This window comes from Molossus molossus, unplaced genomic scaffold (assembly GCF_014108415.1).
Source record: "Molossus molossus isolate mMolMol1 unplaced genomic scaffold, mMolMol1.p scaffold_m16_p_18, whole genome shotgun sequence".
Taxonomy (NCBI): domain Eukaryota; kingdom Metazoa; phylum Chordata; class Mammalia; order Chiroptera; family Molossidae; genus Molossus; species Molossus molossus.
This window is the reverse complement of record NW_023425353.1, coordinates 15325621-15347433: the sequence shown is the minus strand read 5'-3', so window position 1 is coordinate 15347433 and position 21813 is coordinate 15325621. Positions and strand designations below refer to the sequence as shown.

The window sequence follows — 21813 nt, the reverse complement described above, 5'->3', positions numbered from 1 at the left end:
GTCTTTCTTTATGCCAGTATCACAGTTTTGATTACTGCAGCTTTGTAATATGTTGTGAAATCCAGAAGTGAGAGGCCTTCAATTTTTATCTTCTTTTCAAGATTGTTTTGGTAATTCAGGGTCCCTTGAGAATTAGGTGAAATACTTGAAACATACATCATGTCTATTTTTGTATTAATTTTATATATTTATTGATACGAAATACTAATGAGTTGAGTGTGTTGGCGATACCAAAAGTGGCCAGGACAGGATTCAAGTGGACAGCTTAGAACGGATTTTGTTCCAGATGCCCTCCTTCTTGATAACCAACAGCTCCTTCCTTAAAACCAGGATTTGGGAGAATCTCCAGCCATTTTCCTCAATAGATTCTGTACTTTCTCCTCTTTCAGATCCCCACGAAGTTAAAAGAGGCACTGAGAATTGCCAAAGAATGTATAGAAAAGAGACTAATTGAAGAACAGAAACAGGTAAATTGCACGTAGTTTCTTCTTGTCCTTCGATCTTTCAGTGTTGTCATCCTCTGCCTAGAATTCACGGTGATTTACTTTTAACTGATTGTTCAGGCCACAAACATTTCTCCCACAGTGGCTCTGAACCAGGCTCCAGGCTCAGTGCTGGGACACAGCTGAATCTTTCCCTGTCCTTCCCGCGAGGAGCTCAGCCTGTGGGGAAGCAAACAGGTCCATAAAGGGTGTTGATCCTTTATGATGGGGCAGCTGGGCCATGGTGAGCACGCCTGGTCCCCGCTCTGAAGGTGCTGGGGACCACACTCCTCTCCTGTAAGAGAAAGAGGCCGGAGGGAAGTGGGGGGCGTGAGGAAGGGCCTCACCCTCAGGCATGCTCTCTCCCAGGCATCCACACCTGCCCTGGGAGGCAAACGGGCTGAGCAGGGAAAGATTTTCCATCCAAGTAATTTGATTTGGCAAGACACCTTAGATTTCGTTAGTGAAGGATATGCTTACACTTGTGGTGAACTGTGTTCTCTTATAGATTCACCAGCATCGAAGACTGACAAGAGCTCAGTCTCACCATGGATCTGAAGAAGAAAGAAAAAAGAGAAAGATTTTAGCTCGAAAGGTAAGCCTGCTGCCTCTCTGAACTCTCTCCGTGTGAAGTAAACGTTCTGGATTCTACGTGAAGAAAGTTCTGTGTCAACGGTGCACATTTAGTTAATGACAGATTTTGTGCTATATCTCCTTGAAAGCTAAAACTGTTTGCAGATAACTGGTTTGTAGTTTTTACAAAAGGAGCTATATAATATCAGGAAAGAAATGGGCCATATAGCTTCCCGGCTTGCTGGGCTGATTTTGGCCTAATGTAACTGGGGGGAGTGATTGGCCTGACATAATAGTCAGCATGTCGGTTTTATTTTCCCCTTTGGCTTTGGCTTGTGACTTCGTCACTGTATTAAGTTATGAGGCCAAATATGATCTTGTGTGTGGATAGTTTAACTGTGTGCCTAGAAATATTTGTATTCTAACTTTCAACTTCAGTGTGTTGACTCTTTGCCCCCCTCCCCTTTATTTTTAAAGAAGTCAAAACGATCTGCTATTGAAAATAGTGAAGAACATTCAGCAAAATATAGCAACTCCAATAATTCAGGTAACTGGTAACTGGTTATATTTATAGTGGAGCCCAGCACCCAAAGACCAGGAATGGGAGTCTAGTTGGTCAAAGCATTTTGGGTTCTGGTATCTAAAGTGTGGTAACAAATGTAGAAAACACAAGAACTCTGTCCCTAATGAAGGATTACGATAGCATCCACGGCTCCCAGGACCCTAGCGCTGGAAGGGGTCTCAGCGGTTATTGGGTTAGCCAGCCTCTTCACTGATGGCAGGACTCGATCAACCAAAGATGAGCATTATCCACGGGAAAAAAACAACCCAACTTGAAATTCACGGTGTCCTGTTCTTCAGTGGAGCCTGCTTGAACAGAAGTGGTCCTAAGTCCTGTCCTCTGCTCCAGTCACCGTGCCCCATGGAGTTTAGGAAAGTGCAGTAGCAGTTGATGGAAATGTGCAGGTCATCTCCAGACCCTCTGGACTCATAAATTCAGCCTTCTCCCCGTTAAAATCTATGTTATCACTGCCAAGCAGTATGAAACCAGGATGGGTTGCGTTTTACCTCCTTTGCCGTAAAATGCCTCTTATAGTTTACAGGGAGGTGAGAGAATATTGCAAATAGTGGAAAGGAGGCGGTGTGGTTGAAGTAGGACATGTCTCCTCGGGCCCGGTGTCCAAGCCATGTCAGCAGGTCCTGTAGGTAGTGGGTGAGGGGATTGGAGGCTTCCCCAGAGCAGCTAGTGGTTTCTCTGGGGCGTGAACACAACCCTCCCTGGAGTACGGTTGACCCTTGATAGGACCTCCGTGTGGAGGAGGGGTCTTATGTAGGAACCTCTGTCTGCTCATTGGGCGACTTCCATGTTAGGCCAGCAGGATATATTCTGGGGATTCTGAGCACTAGGGAGATGGTGAGAACTTGGGAATATTTGAAATACAACGAGGTGACTGGGTACAGGAGATGCATACAATATATGGGAATATGTACATTGTTTTAATGTAAATAAGGGTATTGAATTTTAGGTAAGAAAGGCCTGGGAAATCCAACTGAATAGGCTGACCCTATCTAACTGAATGTACCCACTGAGAAAATGAGACTTCTACGTAGAGCATTGCTGGGGCACTGTCATTTGTCATTTGTTACTCGGGGATAGGGGTTGGGTCAGGAAGAGGGACTGCTACCAACTGCATAGCTGTTGACTTTGCAAAGTTGGCTTCAAATAAGCAAGCTGTGGGGAGCAGCCCAACCCTAACCCCAGCCCTGTCCTGGAGTGGAAGCCTGTGGTCATTGGTCCAGTCCCTGAATTCTCTGTCCCTCCTCAACGTTTACCACCAGGCCCACACCCTGACCCAGAGCAGATTCTCAGACAGTGGTGGGACCCAGCTTGGGCCAAATTCCAGATGTCTTTCCTGGTCCCCATGCATGTTTCTGTGTTTTCTCTTAGCAGGATCTGGGGCCAGCTCACCTCTCACATCCCCGTCATCGCCAACTCCACCTTCCACAGCAGGTTAGTGATGGAGGCACAGTAGCCTGCCTTCCCCTGGCTCTCCACGAACAGGAGGGGGAGCAGGGCTTTCTCTTCTCAGCTGGGCCCCAGCCTGTGGGGGTTAGATGGTGCCAGCCTTCTCCAGAGAGCCGGTGGGAGTGCACGGTAGCAGTGCCCCTGGGCGGGTCTGGGCCTACAGACTCGGTTTCCTGGGAATGAAATAGTTGGTGTCAGGGTCACTAACCACCCTGTACCCCAGGCTTGCTGTCTTGCTCTCTGCCGAAAGCCTCCTGCAGGGCTTCGCAGATCAGAGCTCGTCTGGGTGCAGTCGTACTGCTGCCCAGGGGCCCGGCCCTGCCTGAGCTTTCTCCTCAGGGAACCCAGCTTTAGTGTTGGTGTTGTCACAGCGAAACTGGTGAGATGCCAGGTGTGGGTGTGAATAACCGCCGATTTCCCATTTCCTGGTAACTCTTGTGGTCTTTTCTGCTCTGCGATGCATTTAATCATCTGGGTAGTCTTCTGTGGCTAGCCTTTGTTCACCTTTGTGAATTAAATCAGATACTACGAGTTTTGTTGGAAAAATGTAGGAAAAAATCTATCTCGGGGAATACTTATAAAAAATAATCTCTAAGTCTGTGGTGTGGCCTCATAACGCTCTCTTCCCTCCTTTTGTTTTGAACTGATATCTCTCTCCTAACCATTTTGTAAGCCCCATAAAAACACACTGGAGTGCCAGTATCTTCTTTGTTAAATGAACCAGATGTTTTAGATGTAAGAGGAGCTGATTCTGCCACTCAGAGCTTGTCACTATACGTGGAAGTTGCTGCAGCTGTCTGAAGGAGAGTCATTGGCTGGGGTTGGTAAGGAGTTGACATCACATTCATTAAGGTTTGAGGCGGCACCCGGGAGCTAGCAAGTACATCATTGTCCGGCAGCTCTCATGCTTCTAACTGACCTTCCTAAAAAATACAAGCAGATGTAAGGGGACCCGCTGAACAGCTCGCTCCTGGCTGGTGGGTTCATGCCTGCTGGCTGAGGACAGCTGCTGGGGCTGCGTGAGCCGGCTGGAGCCACCACCTATTTTGAGTAGCAAAGTGCCTGGCTCATGGGGATGATGTTTTTTTCCCTGTCTGACTTTGTCAGCAGATTTTTACAAGAAAGCCCCCAAATATTGATCAAGACAGAAAATAGACTTCTGTGTCTTTTGTAGAGGTGACCTGTATAGGCTGATCAGAAATTTCTGGACATCTGCTGCCTAGATCATGTTGAGCCGTTTTCTAGTAGACGGGGTATTAATTCCACACCACTTAGACATGTAAGGACATCGGAGAGAATGAATAGAGAGATCCCATGAACCCTCCTTTAACAGGCGAGGTGTCTGTTTAGCAGTGCTTGGCATGCACACTAGGTGTGGTTCTGGGGAGTTAATGCCAGTTCTCTTTTGTCAACACCTTGGGAAATTCAGTCTATTTGTATTTGTTGTTGTTAATCCTCTCATTTACCTGTGGTTTGAAGGGGGCTATCTCATACATAGCCAATTTTCATGAGGTGAAGTAACTTTTAGAATGAGAGGAGAAGTCATTAGAGTCAATGTCAGAAAAACTGTCTGAGGTGAGTGGGAGCAGTTGGGAGCATTACTGTGAATTTGATAATAATCTGTCTTGAAGGGGAGTCATAAGCATTCAGAGGGAAAACATATATGAGGCCTCAAGCATAATGCCTGGCAGACATGAAATGTTCCCAGCAAATACTAGCTCCTTTCCTTTAATGCTTTGTGGATGGAATTATCAACTGGGCCCCCCAGAGGCACTTCTCTGACCTCTGCTGGGCATTTATTGTAATGCATATCATGAAAAATGATAAGCAGCCCTTGCCTGTCAACCCCTATGTGGGGCACGCACAGTGAGTTTATTCATTCATTTACTCAAGATGCATTTATTGAGAGCCTGCCATGTGCCTGGCACTGTGCTTGGCCCTGGGTTACAAAGATGATCAGACAGGCAAGGCCCTAGCTGGCATGGAGTCACTTTCCAGTGCCTGTTGGAAGCACCAAAATGATAGACACACTTCAGCAAATGCTTTCTCTGGGGTCCAGCCATGGCAACTTTTTCTTACAAACTGTTTCCCAATTGTTCTCCTTAAATAGAAAATCCACTTGAAAAACGAGTCCACCAACAAGCAACATCTCAAGCTTCTGTTCTGTGCAAGGCCTCAGGTGGTAGCCCTCGTGCTCCTATACTGTGGGAGGTGCTCGGTAAATCCTTGTGGGTGATTTGCTCGGACTTGCTTTGCCTTCAAGGCCTCTGCAGGGTGAAAGCAGAATCTCAGCCCAGGGGGGCAACTTCTGGCTCATCAGTGCCTGCTTAGAAGGGTCCTCCCTTCCAGGGCTGGAGGCCGGGCTTCTCATTGGGCTCGTCTTTCTCGCTGCCTCTCTGAGTGCTGCCCATCTTGTTGCTGGAATCATTTACTCCAATGTGTGTTTTTACTTCTAGGCCAAGTTTATGGTCTCTCTGGGAACTAAATTAAAGAGCCTTTCAGCTTTGTGATGATACGTAGTTTTCTCAAGAAAAGAAGGAAAATTCTTCTTTCTCAAGGACTAGGATTTAAAAAGAATCCCCACTAAAAGTGGCACCTCAAACACAACTCAGTGTGGGAGCTCTTGGGAAGTACACCTTGGCCCAGGGAATGTACACTTAAGAGCCACCACTTGCTAGTTCTGGGACCTTGCACAGGATGCTAAAGCTCCCTGTGTTCGGGGTTTGCTATTTGTAAATGAGGATAAGGAGATGCCTGCTCAGGGTCAGGGTTAGCGAGGGGATCAGTGAACAGGAGGTTAGATCAGCGTCTGCACACAGCAAGCCCCGGCACCCTGAGTTACCAGGAGACCTCGAATGAGTCACTCTCCACGTTTCCTTACCTCCTCGGGGAAAGGGGAAAGGGTGGGAGTTAGAGGAGGCTGCTCACAGTTCCTTCTAATCAGGCATTCTCTACATCTGCAGTGGGCCTGCCTTTGACGGTTTGCTGAGCACAGATCAGCTTCGGCAAATTCATTTCCACAGCTTTGCCTTTTTTCCTGAAAGAGTCCGTTTTAAGCACATTCCTGGTAGTTGAGGGTGGTCTTAAGCTCAGTTACTTTTAGGATGGGGCAGAAGTGACAGGTGTTTGTAAGTGAAGTGGTCTTACCCTCATGAGCCCTTTCCAGCATTTGTAGGAGGTCTGGGGCCCCTCCTGATTTATTGTGCCTCCATGCCCGGGCCTCTTCTTGAGGTCCTTGCCCTAAGTCTGCTCGAGGTTCCTTAGGTGGGGTGGAATGCTCTAAACCTCTTTTTCAGTGAGAACATTCCTAGCACTTTATTTTGTGCTAAAGGTTGTGTTTCCTGCCTCTAGAAGGTCACTCTTTCAAGAACTTTAAAATTCTTTATCCTGACTTATTTCATGGTACATGTCACCGACTACTGTTTCCACTCTAAATTCAGAGAGATGAGTGGTTTAGAAGGTGCCAGTTTACAACACAAATATTCCCTCTCACTCTCCCTTTGGAGCAGGCAGGCCTCGCTGTTGTGTTTTTTATTTTTTTTAAACAGGTTTGCAAAAGAGTATTTAAGGGAAGTTAAGTGAGCAGGAGGTCCTAGGTTCTTGTCGTTTTTCCTGTCGTCTGTAACACATCTTGAGTGCTTGCTTTGTGCCAGGCTCTAAGGGACGTGCGGTCATTTCATGTGATCCTCACGAATACCCTGCGGTCCAAGGAGCGTGGATTCTTCTGGAGCTCCATGGTACAGACAAGGAAACTGAGGCTCTAGTGGGGTTGAAGGGCTTTGACCAAGGTCACACAAGTGGGGGATGCTACTGCCAGGGTTAGACCGGCGGTGTCATTGCTCACCTACCCCCGGGGCACACTGCATGGCCTGTGCTTGTGAACACGGTGCTTGGTGGCAGGAGAACCCCGAAAGCAGAGTCAGAAACGCCAGGCCTGGTTTGTAGCTCCACCACTGGCCAGTGTGGAGAAGTAATTCGTACTCTTTAAAGCTGTCTTTTAAAAGATTTCCTGGTCTTGCCCGGCCGGTGTGGCTCAGTAGATTGAGTGTCATCCCATGGACTGAGAGGTCCTGGTTTGATTCCCAGTCAGGGCACATACCTGGGTTTTGGCCTCAATCCCCAGTGGGGGACGTGCAGGAGGCAGCCAATCCATGTTTCTCTCTCTCTCTCTCTCTCTCAAAAGTCAATAAAAACATTGGAAAAAAAAGATTTCCTGGTCTTTACTAGGTAGATAATGTACATGACAAGGCTTTATAAGCAGTAAAGTGCTATCAAGTACAAGCCACGAATGCCCTGCAAGAAAATTCTAGCCCTTCTTGCTTACTGTTTATCATTTTAAGCAAAAATTTTGAAGAGAGAGAGCTGACATTTTGTAGAAAACCCAGTCTGCAAAAATGCCTGGAAAGAGAGGGAATTTTCGTATCTGGACAGGAGCCGGAGGGAAAATGGAGCCTTCTGGGCACAGAGTGCCTGAGGGCTTGAATAACAGGGTGGAGGGTTCAGAATAAATAAAGCACACACAAAAAAGATGACACTTTTAGAATGTTAGCGTGTCCAGAATTTGTGTAGCCAAATCAGAGTCTGAAAGCCACTTTAGGCTCAACATTGATGTCTCTAGCCATAAGAAATTTTTTCAAAACCTACAGAGACACAGAGCAGTCTCCGTCTTCGGGATGAGCAGGACTTCCCTGGACGGCGTGCTGTCTGCCCTCCTGCTCTCGCAGCCCTCCCCACCGCTTTTCAGGCCCCAGTGTGCCGGCTGCTCCCTAGCCCTGCGGTGGGGTGGGGGCGGGGCGGGGCGGGGCAGCGTCCCCAGCATCCTCCTGCTGCACCATGTGACCCACCCCACAGGGCCTCACTTCCTGTTGGCAGTGGGCAGATTGGTTCAGGAGGGACTCTAGGGTTCACCATCCGGGAAAGGGTTATCCTTGGAATTTCACCTGGAATCTAGACAGGAAAAACGTTTGCCTCGTTTTGTTTTCGTCTGTTTATTTGTTTTAATGGTTGTATGGCCTTACGTAAGCTAATGCCACAAACTGCCCAGTTCAGCCTCCAGCCCTTGAAAGACATGCCTCCGTTGTGTACAATAGAAGCGTCACCTGGAAAAAAGGGAGGAGGCCTCCTTTTCTCCCCTCTTGATAAACTGCCCTTATTCGGTAATAGACAAGGGTACTCCTAGTACCCACGGTACTTTTCAGGGGGGGGTAAGACCTTCGTGGGTCTTCTGAAGTGACTGTTGCCCTTGTAAATAAGTAAAAATAGCACCTAACTGGCTCAGAAAAAGGAAAAAAAAAAAAAGAATGTGAGGAAGAAAGTGGCTCATTGGTTACCACGTTAGTATGCTTGCCGTGTTCTACCAAGGTCACGCTCGTGTCTACAAACCAATGCGTTTCGTGCTGAATTTACATATCTCCTGGTTTGACAGTGAGCATAATCAGCATGTGACTCAGACTAATATTTTATTGTCTCTTACTATGTGATTAAATGGCACTAAAATCTGAATAATGACTGTGTCCTCTCTCTCTCTTTGCTGTTTTCAGTAGAGCATGCGCCGTACTGAACGTGAGTTCTCGGTAAAGTACGCAGTACTGACTCCTCGCACTTTAAAGATGCTGTTTGTGATTGTGAATGTGAATTGGGACCTAGCACGTCCAGTCACCGAAGTGATGAGCAAATGGGGAAGCAGATTCAAAACTATTTCCTATCTGAACATTTCAATGAAAGACAGCATCTTTAAAAAGCACCCCAGCAACTTCATTTACATTCATTTCATTTCCATCATGACCTTCAAAATCTTCATTTCACTAATTTTAGTTTTAAAATACAACTCTAAAGCCTAAAGATCAACTGTATGGCATTTTGGTGTGGTTTAATTTTGGAAACTAGGATCTCAGAGTCCTGTTGCTGCAAAAATCCTGGTTCCTTGTTATCTGATGAAGGGGAGAGGGTGCTAGGCAGTTGAGTTCTTGGTTACAGAGAGACAGCGTACTGGCTTTATGACGGACAACAAGGAAAAGCAGTCATTTTTTAAGCATTCGTAATAATTCTTGAGTTGGGACACGGGTGCAGCCTCCTCATCTAACTGAGACAAAGGGGAAGGCAGATCCCAAGAGCTGGGTGCTGCCTGTCTCCAGGGGCCGCTGCTCTCCATTCCCTCGAGGGTAGCTGGCGGTCTGGTGTGGCCTCCCCACCGCTGTGGGGACAAAGGAGCAGACTTCCAGAGACCTGTAGATCGCTAAACTGGCCCAGGGAAAGGGGACCCTGAGACGTCCTTTCCACAGGCTGGCAAGGATGCTTCTCCTCTGTGCTCTTGGTGCACCAGTCAGGGGCCTGTCCCAGGGCCGCAGCTGGACTGTCAGTTTCTCATTTGGTTTGGGAGACGGGATTCTGGGCGGACACAGTGGCTGGCTCGTGGGGGTTTTGTCTAAGGAAAGTGAGATCGGAGAGATTAGGCCTGACCAGGTTATAACCGTGAACGAGCCGTTCTGGAGCCTCACTCCTCCTGCGCTGTTACAGAACAGCTTTCATAGCTGTGCGAGTTCAGTTAGTAATCACCTAACATGGAGGCTGTCTGGTTCTGTCTGTGGCCTGGGCATGAGGGCTGTTGGAAGCCTCTTGTTGGGGAGGAGCTCGTTCACATTGGAGGAATGGGGGCGCTCAGGAATTAGGTAGTTCTCAGGTTTGTCGCAGGCCCAAGAGCCAACTCTGGACTGGGCCCCGTTACCCTTCCTCCCTCCTCCCGTTGTTACCAGTGTTGGAGCTGAAGCCGCAATGAGCCTGTAAAGGAAGTTGTGGACTATAGAAAAGGCAAAAAGAAAACGCAAAAAAAAGTTGACGGGCCTGTAGTCAGAGACTGCGAGTCCCAGAATCTGTATTCTTGCCTCCTCCACAGCTGACCTTCTGACTCCTGGTCCTCCTCTCCCCCCAGGGTGCTCTGAGCTGGCAGTTGCGTTCCCTTGTCCTGACCACACCCCCAGGATCTGCTCTAGTGGCTGCAGGCACGGGGAGGAAAAGTGGGTGTCGGGGCACAGCGCAGTGAATCCAGCCCTCTGTGAGCGGACATCGTGGTGACCTTGTGACCTTGCTCTCTGCCCCTGGATGGGCAGTGTCTCCTTTCGCACAGCCCTCAGCACCCCATTTGCTAACAGACACAGGTTACCCTGTGGCACTTTGGGCGGGGTATTTGTTTATACTACCTAATATTCCAAGAAATTTCCTGAAAGTGGTGAAAATCAGCCTTTACTTAGAAAATGAAGATTCATTCACTGACCACCACCCTCAACTCCCAAATGCTGTGGTAGTGAATTCACACTTTTAATTTTGAGCTCCTGGTGATGAAGCCACAGTCAAGGGTTTGTTCCTTGTGCGGGTCGAGCAGTTTTGCCTGAGGTGACAGCCCATACCCAAGCCCAGCCCCCGAGGCCCATTTCTAGCCTCCCAGAATCCTGGGCTGGAGGGGGCCGTCTCCGGGTGGCCAGTTCCCTGGCTTCAGGACACAAGTGCTGTTGCAGCCCAGAGCCTGTCTCCTCACCTGCAGCCCTCAGGGACTGTTCTGCCGGGCTCAAAGCTGGAAGGCAGAGACGCTCATGCTCATCTGTCCATGTTGGGCCCTGAGTGTCAAGTCCAGAATCTGCTGCCCTTTTCTGGTCATTGGATCAAGGTGGGGGGTGCCTGCTCCTCCAGGCTCCCTGAGCCTTCAGAGGTGCCGTCGCCCCTCCTCCGGGTTTCACTGGTCACTATCCGGAAATGCCTTCCAGAGGATTGCTTATGTCACATCCCCGCTCTTCTCACCCAGCCCCCATTTTAGGTTTAAAGTCCTTCTTATCTTTGTAACCCTGAGACGTAAAGCCAGGAACATTGTCCACATTCCACCCTGGCATGGAACATAATCGAACTTCATTCATTAGTTATTGTATAGAACCAACAGAAATTACATTTTCTTCATTTGTCTGTTTAGTGCTTATTTGTATTGCTATATCATCATTTGAGAATTCCAAGACTGCAGAGTATGAGTCTGTGTATCTGTGTGATTCTTTAATTTCAGCTGCCTTAGGTTTGGGTAAAGATGTAAAGAAAGGTAAGTGGTTTTCTGTGAAACCCAAGATTTTAACCATTTAACCGTTGTCTGTCATGCACTTACCCCTAAGTATTTTATTGGCAATCCTGAACCACTCATCCGTATAAAGACACGAGGTGATTGGTATGTTTTTACCTGTTAGCACCTCAGCTCAGTAGCAGTTTAGGGGGTAACCACCTAGCAGAATGTCTCCCTTGTGTAGCCCTCAGAAGGGTTAGAGGGTAAGGCTAGAAAACAGATGGGTGGTGTCACCAAGAGCAGCAAGGTTCACAGGAAATGAGGCGACGAACTCAGTGGCACAGGCACGTTCCCTAAGGAGGGCTTTTTCTGTACGCAGTGTTTATTTTTTCCTGGGAGAACAGTTCATTCATTCATTCAGAACTGTAACATTCAAGTACCAAATGTTTGTGTGCCTGGAAGCTAAGGGAAGTTTTAGACACCCGTCCAGTTCCCTTCTCCTTGCCCACGAGGGCAGAGCTCGGCATCCAGTCTCTCCTGATGCTTCAGCGAAGATGTCGCGTTAGTGTAGCTGCATTGTTCCTGGGTTGGGCCACAGTGGAAAGACTCCTCCCTACACCATTGTTGGAGGAAGAAGCCCTTTGCCCTCTATTTGCATTGCAATAATTATTAGTTTTTTATATTTTTTTAATGCATCCTAATAGGAAATGGTTATTCAAGACAGGTGCCCCTGGGGAACCCATAACCCGGCAGGCACTGGTTCTTTGCCAAGAATATGGAATGGTTTGTCATTTTATATTAAATCACATCCTTCAAATATTGTGTGTGTTGGAGCATCTAAAGAACTGTTCATCCCTTATTATTAATTGGTATTCAGGCAGCCCAACTCTGCATACAGATGTCTACCTTTAATTGCTACCTCAGGAGTAGGTGGAGCTGTCCCAGACCTTGCTAATGTAGCTGGTTAGATTTTCTTTGGGGACATTACTAAAATTTGGAAATGGACTTAGAGCCTCATCTATGCTGAGAGAATGTCAGTATGTGATATTTGTTCAGTCTTTTCTCACATGACTGTTATTTGAGAGAAATGGCAACCTTTATTTAAATTCCCCCTTTGATGCTTCTAGCTTGCCTGTTCATATTTAAAAAATCACACAATACTGGGCATGTTGGTCCCTCTGAGGGAAAACACTTGCAGTCTCACTAAAGTGTGTTCTGCCCAGGACTGAGCAGTAGCACTATGCAGGGTGTTTGGAGGTGATGCTGACTGTCCCCTTTTTCCTCTGCAGGGACTTCCACATTACCTCCACCTCCTCCACCTCCGCCTCCACCACCAGCAGCTCCCTTGCCTCCTTCGGGCACAGAGGTGGCCACACAGCTCCAGACCCAGGCTGTGAATGGCGTGAGCCGAGGGGCCTTACTCAGCTCCATCCAGAATTTCCAAAAAGGAACTTTGAGGAAAGCCGAAACCTGTGATCACAGTGCTCCTAAGATTGGTTAAAGCTTCGTGTTTACACTTGGAGGGAAAAGTTCTTTTCTGTTTTCTGTGCTCCTCCAACCACTAAAGTCTCTTCCTAGATGAACAGTTGCTGAGCCAGTACAGCCACACCCTCTTGCAGATGCTCATGCAAGGGCTTTTCAAGAGGGAGATATCTTCAAGGAGATTGAAATCAGGCTGGCGTTGCTGCCTTAAAAAATATTTTGCTCCTTTATCACTATTTCAAAGGAGTTGTTCATCCTCTAATGGGCATCTTTGGGGGGCAGCTGCATATCGGGATCGATAGTTCTACCAACTGAAGAAAATGGACAAAAACAAAAACAATAAGATTCAGTCACAGCCATGAATGGCCTTTGTGTTGCAATCCTTCCATGTCATCAGAAAGCTCCTAGAAACATTCCTCTCATAGTTTATTTCTTAGAGCATTTTCTGGTTATTTCTTAGATCCTAACTCCCATTTCTGCTACGTTAATTTCATCTGCGGCATTAACACTGCAGCCCAAAGTGTAGTTGTATCGCTGAGTCAGAGAAGCAACTCGTAACATTCTCTAAGGGGAATACTGTTGTGGTTTCGAAACTCGGGACTGCTGAAGCACTACTCTAGACTCATAGTTCCTTATAGTTAGAATGCATTGAACAGACAAAAATAACATCAGAGAATACTCTTGCCAATTAGAGGATCTTACTCCTCAGCAATTAAGTTTGTATTTTGTGGGGAATTATTGTTACAACACAAGTGAATCTGGCATTTATAGGATTCTGATTTTTTTTAAAGATTTATTCAAATACATCATCTTTAAGTGTTACTCATTTATTAGAAAAATCCTTTATCCTATGATTTGCTTAAATCCTTAAACTGCACTTTAAAGGATTATAAGTAATCCATTTAAAATTCAAATACACACATCAGTGTTGGTTACTATGCAGAGAATGTCACTGTCTATAGTTTCATGTAATCTGTGATAAATATGTTCAGCTGTATTTTTTATTAAAATAAACCATGTCAAGAAAATTGGTTGTCTGTATCTTGGCTAATCTTTTCAATGGGAACTTTTTGTAGTACCGTTTGTAAATAAAGACCAGATCCACAGTCTTTCTAGTTTTCTTCCCACCTATTCTATCTCTATTCCTTCTGTGTCATATTTTCCCTCTTAATGAGCTACCAATTCTGTCTTGCTGTTTAAATTAGGCACCATTTGGGCCCTGGCCGGTTTGGCTCAGCGTTGGCCTGCGGATTAGAGAGTCCCGGGTTCTGTTCCTGCTAGAGGCATGTACCACTAAGTAAATAAATAAATAAGGCACCATTTGTATGCTTTTGTAACTAATTTATTTATTTATTTTTATCCTCACCCGAGGACATTTTTTTTTTTTTTTTGATATTTTGTTCAGATAGAGTGGGAGGGAGAGAGAGCGAGAGAAACATCGAGGTGAAAGGGACACATTGAGTAGTTGCCACCCGCACAACCCAACCAGGGCCGGGGACAAACTGCAACTGAGGTATGTGCCCTTAGCGGGAACCAAACCCGGGTCTCTCTGCAGACCGACGCTCTAACCACTGAGCCAAACCGGCCAGGGCTTTTGTAACTAATTTAAACCTGTCTTTTCCATCTCAATTTCTAAAGAGGACAGTGTATAGCAAGAGGTCTGTTTTCTTGACAATGGGAAAATACCTGACATGAATTTTGCTTTCATTTTAAAGGAAACCCTATTAGAATAAGCATTTGAAGAGTATGGACAAATTCCTGTTGTAAGCGTGATGTGATCTAAGCAATTAATGATTAGTTCCTGATGACACTAATTTCTTAGTAGAATGTTTAGACTTCCACCCACATTTATTTTCAAGAATATAAAAATACAATTAGTTAGTTACAGGCATTCCTTTATTCCTTATCAAAATAATCCAGCAGTAAATGTAGATCATATGCTTTTTTTTACATACAAATTGTCATTTTTTTATACATATCTTTCATCAGGACTCTGCCACACTCCTACCTTGTCCGTCTAGTGAGGGGGTAAAATTATACATTAATCTTATTCAAAGAAGTGGCAGTTGTAACAGATAAAACGAGGCATGGAGTCTAGGGCAGTAAGAATGGAGTTTTTCCACGTACAATCACATTTAAACTTCCCAGTACAAAAACATTTATGAATAATAAGATCTTACAGTTCAATCCAGGTAGTGTCAGCAAGTATTTTAAATAAATCCCAATGACTTGATATTCAAGTCTAAACTAGATATTCAATGTTTTCTTTATTGCAAATATGATGTCTTTAACCTGAGGCACAGAGTTGTCTTCCAGAATCTTTGCATAAGGCATAGGGACATCAGCACCGGTGACTCGAACTGCAGGAGCATCCAGGAAATTGAATGCAGGCCCTAGGAGAGAAGGAGCAACTGAGAGAGGCAAGAAGAGCCAGCTGAACACCAACACCTTGGCACAAACGGTGTGGCTGCCCAAAGACAAGAATCTGAAGGAATGCTAATTACTGGGGATTGTTTCTGGTTTTGCTTTGTAAAACATTTACCCAAAGAAAAATTGCCAAGCTGACAAATTGAAAATTCAAGTCATTTGGCCTCTTTTAGCTTTTAATTTCTTTATCTAGTGTCCAGGTACACAGTGTTTATTTTAATACACCTTAACGATTCTAAAACCAGTTTCTCTGAAATACCTTCCATGATTCTGGCACAAATTTCAGCTCCTACTCCAAACTGTGGCCAGCCTCCTTCCACAGTTACGAGGTGGTTGGTCTTCATGACACTGGCTTCTATTGTTTCAACGTCCATTGGTCTGATGGTTCGCAAATTTATCACCTAAACAGATAATGTAATAGATAAGCTTTGCAGAGTAACTGCATCATAAATATAGTCTTATCCCCATAATACCACTTTTGGTTTCCTATTAATCTTTAGGTCTAGGAAAATCTAATCTGCCTATTCATAAAGAAGATCTAAGAGGGGAAATTTAATTAAAACAAAAATCTTGATCTCTACTACAAGCAGCTCTTGTTAACTTAATCCTCCCTTGGCTTTAACTTCCTTCTCACCAACATAGTAACTAAGATTTGACTGCTCAAGTATAATTCTCACAACCACCTTGATGGGACAGGAAACATACTATCCCCATTCTCTGGAGCCAGCGCTCCCTCAGCTGTTCTTTTTTAAAAATATTTTTTTCATTGATTTTTAGAGAGAAGGGAGAGGGAGAGAGAGAGAAAAACATCAAAGTGAGAGCAGAACATTGATTGGCTGCCTCCTGCACGCCCCCTACTGGGGATCAGGCCCGCAACACAAGCATGTACCCTGACCAGGAATTGAACTAATAACCGTTAGGTGCGTGAAATGATGTCCAACTGAGCCACACCGCCAGGGTCCTCAGCTGTTCTTTCTAAGCTCCTGTCACTCCAAATCTTTTGAGATTTAGAGTACATAACTTGCCCAAATGTAACTAAGAAGTAGTAGGTCCTTGTTATGAAAGGATCAGACTCTTTTTTTTAATCCTCACCCAAGGACATTTTTGCATTTATCTTCAGATAAAGTGGAAGAAAGGGAGGGAGAGAGAGAAAGAAAAACATCAGTGGTTGCCACCCACACGACCTCAGCCGGGTCCAGGGACAAGGTGCCCTTAAGGGAACCGAACCTGGGACTCTCTGGTCCATGGCCAACACTCTAACCACTGAGCAAAACTGGCCTGGGCGGATTAGACTCATTGATTTCTTAGTTTCCCCTTCTCCCAATCTCCAGCTCCAACATTGGATCTTAACTTTAGAAAGCAGGTACTATTCTAAAAGATCAAGAACCTAGATGGTAAAAAGATACGTATTTGGGGGGAAAAAAAGGTTCCCAGCTTTAAGCAAAGGCAGAACTGAGTGACAAAGCAAGATTATAGTTAACCTACTATAGAACTCAAACTCCTGTTTCTGGGTCTTAAATTTAAAAGGAATCTTTCAAATGTCCACTCACCTCACATTCAATTCCCTCTTTAGATAACACTGTCGCAGCTTCTAGACAGTGGCCCACAGGCCTTGAATGGGCAACTACAGTTATATGTGTCCCTGAAATAAAGTGGTCACAGATCAGAAGTCAGGTTGAAATTAAGTTCATTTGTAAAATCTTCAACTCAGCTTCATTCCAGTTATATGAGGAATGTGGCAATCTTTTTAGAAATGAAATACAAATATACTGGATTAAGACTTAGAAAAGCACAAGGGTATGAGCAATTAGGCATGACACATTCTTATCTTGAACTTATCCTGTACTTCCCTAGTCAAAGGGCAATACAGTCTAGACTGATCCGAATAACACAAATAAAAGGGGTTAGATTACAAACAATGTCTAAACATATACTAAGTTCTCTTACCTTGCCTTTCTATTTTGGCTTTTCCAATAGGAATCAGAAAATCTTTTGACTGAGCTTCTGGGGGAAATTCAAAAGGAACTCCATACATCAGTTCATTTTCTAGCATCACCACTGCAAAATAAATATTTAAACAAAAGTAACTAGATGACAAAATGTACACACACTTTTTTTTTTTTTATCCTCACCTGAGGACATTTTTCCATTTTTTGTTCAGGTAGAGTGGGAGGGAGAGAGAGGAACAGAGAGAGAGAGAGAAACGTCGATGTGAAAGGAACACATCGAGTGGCTGCCACCCGCACAACCGACCAGGGCCAGGGACAAACTGCAACCGAGGTACGCGCCCTTAGCGGGAACTGAACCCGGGTCTCTCAGGACCACAGGCCGACGCTCTAACCGCTGAGCCAAACCGGCCAGGGCCACACACTCTTTTTTTGAGAGCACGTTTATTAGAGCTAGGGATAGTGAAACAGGAAGAGGTTAGGATAGAAGCATCAGGAGAGCCTAGGCGGGGCTGCTTCGGCGCTCTAGAAATGTCACAGGAGAGAAATGAGCCTAGGAGGAGCTGCTTTGGCTCACTGAGAAATAAAAGTCACAGTGAAAAAAGTGAGCCAAGGAGGTGCTGCTGTCAGCTCACTGGGAAGTCAGAGCAAAAGGGGCCTTGGGGACAGGTTCAGGGGGTTAGGCTGGGACAGGCTGCCACTGCCCATGCCCCGTTGGTTGCAAGTCTTAGGATCCTTAAAGTTTAGGAGGTGCACTCCTGAGAGGTAGAGCGCCACTATCATTCATTCTGTGAACAGTTTCACTGTGCTGAAGCCTTGTGTCTATTGTGTCCAGTACCCTCAAGGATGGTTTAGGTACTGACATTTGTAGTTTGATCAATCCTAATTTTATCTATGAGGTTAAACCAGCGTTGTAGGTATGTAGTAAATGTCTCCTTTACCTAACTGGTCCCCATGTAGTCAGAAGAAAAACAATATTTTTTGCTATCTTTACTATATTTATAAATCATGAACATTTTATATATTATGTCTAACTAGAAGTTTTCATTGGTGCCTTCCATGCAAAGATTTCATTTTAGTTCTTTAATGTTCAAAAGAGACCCAAAGGTTACTCTGCTGACCTGGATTGTTATCCCGAATGGCTGATTTAATAAGTCCTTTGGCATCCTCTGAATTCCAGGGGCTGACCACCTTTAAGCCTGGGCAGTGCCCATACCAGGCAGCAAAGCACTGCGAGTGTTGGGCAGCTACGCCTGCTGAGGCACCATTGGGGCCCCTGAAGACAATGGGTACACACTGAAGGCCCCCAGACATGTAGTAGGTCTTGGCAGCTGAGTTTATAACCTGGTCAATGGCTTGCATAGAGAAATTGAAGGTCATAAATTCACAAATGGGCCGCAACCCAGCCTGTCAAATGAAAAACACAGATGTTAAGACTTAAAACAGCAGTGAAGAGGGACAAATAACCACTCTGCTCCTCCAACATTCAAATAATGTTTTCAAAGGTCATGTTAAAATCTCTTTGGATCAGGAAAGTCAAAAATTCATACCATAGCTGCACCTACGGCAATTCCAGCAAAGCCCATCTATAAGATAAAACACAAACATGTGAAAACCCATACAAATGACAACAGTGTACACTTTAAAGGTCTGCTTCCTGATGGAAGGGCTTACCTCAGATATGGGTGTGTCTATAATCCTCTTGTCTCCGTATTTCTTCCACAGGCCTCGACTAACCTAAAGTTAAGCATTGACGTCATTACTTGTAAGTGTATCTGGAGGCAGATAGTCACCTCAATTTTGTATAGCTTTCTTGTATCTTGGTTACCTTGTAAGCCCCATCATATTGTGCAACTTCTTCCCCAAGCAGAAATACCTTCTCATCTCTTTCCAGCTCCTCATCCATACCTTGATTTATAGCCTCACGAACTGTCACCTGTCACAGGTATGGGAAAAGTCAGTAAGTTACAGTATTATTTAGGATACTACTGAGATTCTCCCCTTTATAATTACCTAAGCTGCCCACAGAAAAACTATCTTTTTTTTTTATCCTCACCTGAGGACATTTTTTCCATTTTTAGTTCAGATAGAGTGGGAGGGACAGAGAGGAAGAGAGAGAGAGAGAAACATCGACGTGAAAGGGACACATCGAGTGGCTGCCACCTGCACAACCAGCCAGGGCCAGGGACAAACTGCAACCGAGGTACATGCCCTTAGTGGGAACCGAACCGGGGTCTCTTTGGACCACAGGCCGACGCTCTAACCGCTGAGCCAAACCAGCCAGGGCAAAAAACTATCTTTAGAATAGGCTTCTCTTTAAAAGGTCAAGGACTTCTAAAAGTATTTCTATCCACATAGCTAGCCTTTGATTGGGTGTGTTAATGAGAAGTTTACTGAACACTTCACTTGATGTATATACATACCTAGGCTTCAGGGATCTGCTTGCTGACCAGACCAGTTCATAGACAAAACTTCGTAAGAAGAAAGTATACTGGGCTGTTTTAACTTCCACACTTAAGAGAACTGTTAAGGAAGCCTAAATAACTACGTTTTGAGCACTCAGCTAGGTACCAGGCACTGCCAAACACCATGCCTTCAGGATCTAGGAGTTATTTTACTATATAGGTTGGTAGAATCCTCTAGTAAAAAAAAAGGGGAGGGGATCTTCAAAAAGTTGAAAATAGAATTACCATATGATCCAACAATTCCCCTTCTTGATATTTCCCCAAAAGAATTAAAACAGAGCCCAGCCGGTGTGGCTTAGGGTTGAGCATCAACCCATGCACCAAGAAGTCACCAGTTTGATTCCCGATCAGGGTATATGCCCAGGTTGTAGGCCAAATCCCCAGTGGGGGGTATGCAGGAGGCAGCCAATCAATGTTTTCTCTCATTGATGTTTCTATCTCTCCCTTCCTCACCCTTCCTCTCTCTCTCTAATATCAATAAAGAAAAAATATTTTAAAAGAAATTAAAAGCAGAGATTCAGATTCTTGCACAATGTTTATAGCAGTATTATTTACAAATCCAAAAGGTGGAAACATCCCAAATGTCCATCAACAGATGAATAAACAAAATGTGGTATGTATGTATACATATATACACACACAATAGATTATTCAGCCTTTAAAAAGTATGAAATTGTGACACACACGTGTTCCAACATGAATGAACCTTAAAAACGTTATGCTAAGTCAAATGAGCCAGACATGGAGGGACAACTATCGTATGATTCCACTTACAGGGAATACTTAGAATAGACACAGAAGGTGTAACAGAGGTTAGCAGGGGCTAAGGGGAAATGGAAAGTTAGTGTTCAGTAAATGTTCAAGTTCTGGAGATAGATGATGGTGATCATTGCAAAACATGGTGAATGGAATTAGTGCCAATGATTCCACAATGATTCCTACTCACTTTAAAACGGTTAATTTTGTTACGTATATTTTACCACAATAAACGGGGGCGGGGTCAGGGAAAAAGCGTCAAGTCTAGTGTCCTCAGATCGCCCATCGGATTCCAAGGAGCCTCGAGGGGATACCATGCTGGGGTTGGGCGCTGGGCCGCCGCGCAGGCAGCAGAGTCCCAGCAGGATGCTGGAATCCCCAGACTCCAAGGCCAGAGGCCGCGTCTCCCCGCTCAGCGCCCACCCGCCAGCGCGCAGGCGCCACCCCGGCCTCCACCCATCCCTGCCCCGGCTAGGGTCCAGGCCAGGTACCTGCAGCGCTGCCGGCGCCGTCCGGTGGAAGCGCCTCCTCAGCAGCCCGGAGACCTGGCGGGGAGAGACAAAGGGTGTTCAGAGGGAAGGCAGGGTGGGCAGGGATCGCGCAGGGTCATCGGGCCGCACGCCGCTGCCTACCTGCTCAAGGGGTCTCCGCACCAACCCAGACACCGCCATCTTAACAGTGTCCTCTACCGGCGCCGAATGACAACACAGCAGCACTGCGACGTAGGGTCCGCCTCCCCGCTGCCGCGGGCCAATGACAGGACGCAGCGCCTGCGTGCCCCGCCTCCTCCCCGGAGATGGTCCCGCCTCTCCGCCTGGGGTCCACTCAGATCCACTCTGTGTTTGAGAGCCGGCTGTGGCGGTGCGCGGGCGCCGGTGAGGACGCGTTTTTGGCTGGTGGTGCTTGAAGCGCGGGACCAGAAATCAGACTCCGAGAGCTTAACTCGAGACTGGAGGGACCCCAAGGCCTAGGCCGGCCTTCTGCGGGCACGGAAATCCTTTGGGCCCCAAGTAGCGCTTGCACACTCTCGTGACAGGGAATTTAGCACCTTAGGGGCGAGGGTAGCCGTGGGCAGCACGGTGTGTGGGTTCCTGAGACTGCGAGCAAGGGCTTCCATGGACGCATTAAGCGCCTACTGTGTGCTGTGATAAGTGCTTTATAGCTCAATTATCACAAGAACCCTCGCAGGTGATAAGTGTTGTTATTGTCTCCATTTCACAGATGAGTAAACTGAAGCAGAGATTATGTAAACCGGGGTTTGCTTTTGTTTTTTCAAATGATAAGAGAACGTTTGTTTAGAAAGTTATAGACGTAGTAGAAACGAGCCAGCTGGGCTGCGTAGAACGAGCCAGGATTTGAATTTAGGACTGTCTGGTTTTAAAGAGTAGGCTTTTCTCACTGCTTCCCAAAACAAAAGCTGGGGTCCTGCCTGTCAGGAGGTTCACAACAACCTGCGTTTGGAGAAGGCTTTATAGGGCCAAACACCTGACTAGAAGCCTCTGGAAGCTTCTTCCCATTCGTCTCACTTTGACCCCTGGGAGTCAACTGGGATCACTGGGGAGTCAGTCCCCACTCCTCCGGAAGACAGTCCAAAGAAAACCTTTCTGTGGGCTGCAGTCTG

At 45.9% G+C, this 21813-nt stretch overlaps 2 protein-coding genes across 21 annotated transcripts in view; one reads left to right on the top strand and one right to left on the bottom strand.

Annotated features, from left to right (window-relative positions):
- PXK (PX domain containing serine/threonine kinase like) overlaps positions 1-13587 on the top strand; it is a 78058-nt gene extending 64471 nt beyond the window's left edge. For 9 of the 20 annotated variants that reach the window (XM_036266246.1, XM_036266250.1, XM_036266244.1 and 6 more), the window contains 5 exons: positions 390-467; positions 991-1077; positions 1533-1602; positions 3004-3066; positions 12406-13587. In XM_036266246.1, coding sequence (XP_036122139.1) covers positions 390-467; positions 991-1077; positions 1533-1602; positions 3004-3066; positions 12406-12617 — 510 coding nt within the window. In that variant the 3' untranslated portion in view covers positions 12618-13587. Of the gene's footprint in view, positions 1-389; positions 468-990; positions 1078-1532; positions 1603-3003; positions 3067-4431; positions 4454-8621; positions 9094-11146; positions 11159-12405 lie in introns of those variants that run through there. The other 11 variants (XM_036266252.1, XM_036266245.1, XM_036266249.1 and 8 more) reach the window with 7 other exon arrangements.
- An 889-nt stretch (positions 13588-14476) lies between these two features.
- PDHB (pyruvate dehydrogenase E1 subunit beta) lies at positions 14477-20881 on the bottom strand. Its single transcript, XM_036266581.1, has 10 exons — positions 20825-20881; positions 20684-20737; positions 18800-18907; positions 18646-18708; positions 18522-18557; positions 18093-18378; positions 16973-17083; positions 16576-16667; positions 15285-15426; positions 14477-14991 (listed from the first exon to the last, which is right to left on the bottom strand). Exons 1-10 carry the CDS (start codon positions 20861-20863, stop codon positions 14846-14848), a joined length of 1077 nt encoding a protein of 358 aa, XP_036122474.1. The 5' UTR covers positions 20864-20881; the 3' UTR covers positions 14477-14845.
- Between the last annotated feature and the right edge of the window lie 932 nt (positions 20882-21813).

Bases quoted from the DNA above. Each gene is read 5' to 3' on its own strand.
- PDHB (XM_036266581.1), bottom strand. From the start codon at position 20,863: ATGGCGGTGTCTGGGTTGGTGCGGAGACCCCTTGAGCAG. The intron at 18,379-18,521 runs GTATGAATTTTT...TTCATTTGACAG, and splicing joins TTGCCGTAGGTGCAGCTATG to GCTGGGTTGCGGCCCATTTG. The intron at 16,668-16,972 runs GTAAGAGAACTT...ACTTTATTTCAG, and splicing joins AGCCAAAATAGAAAGGCAAG to GGACACATATAACTGTAGTT.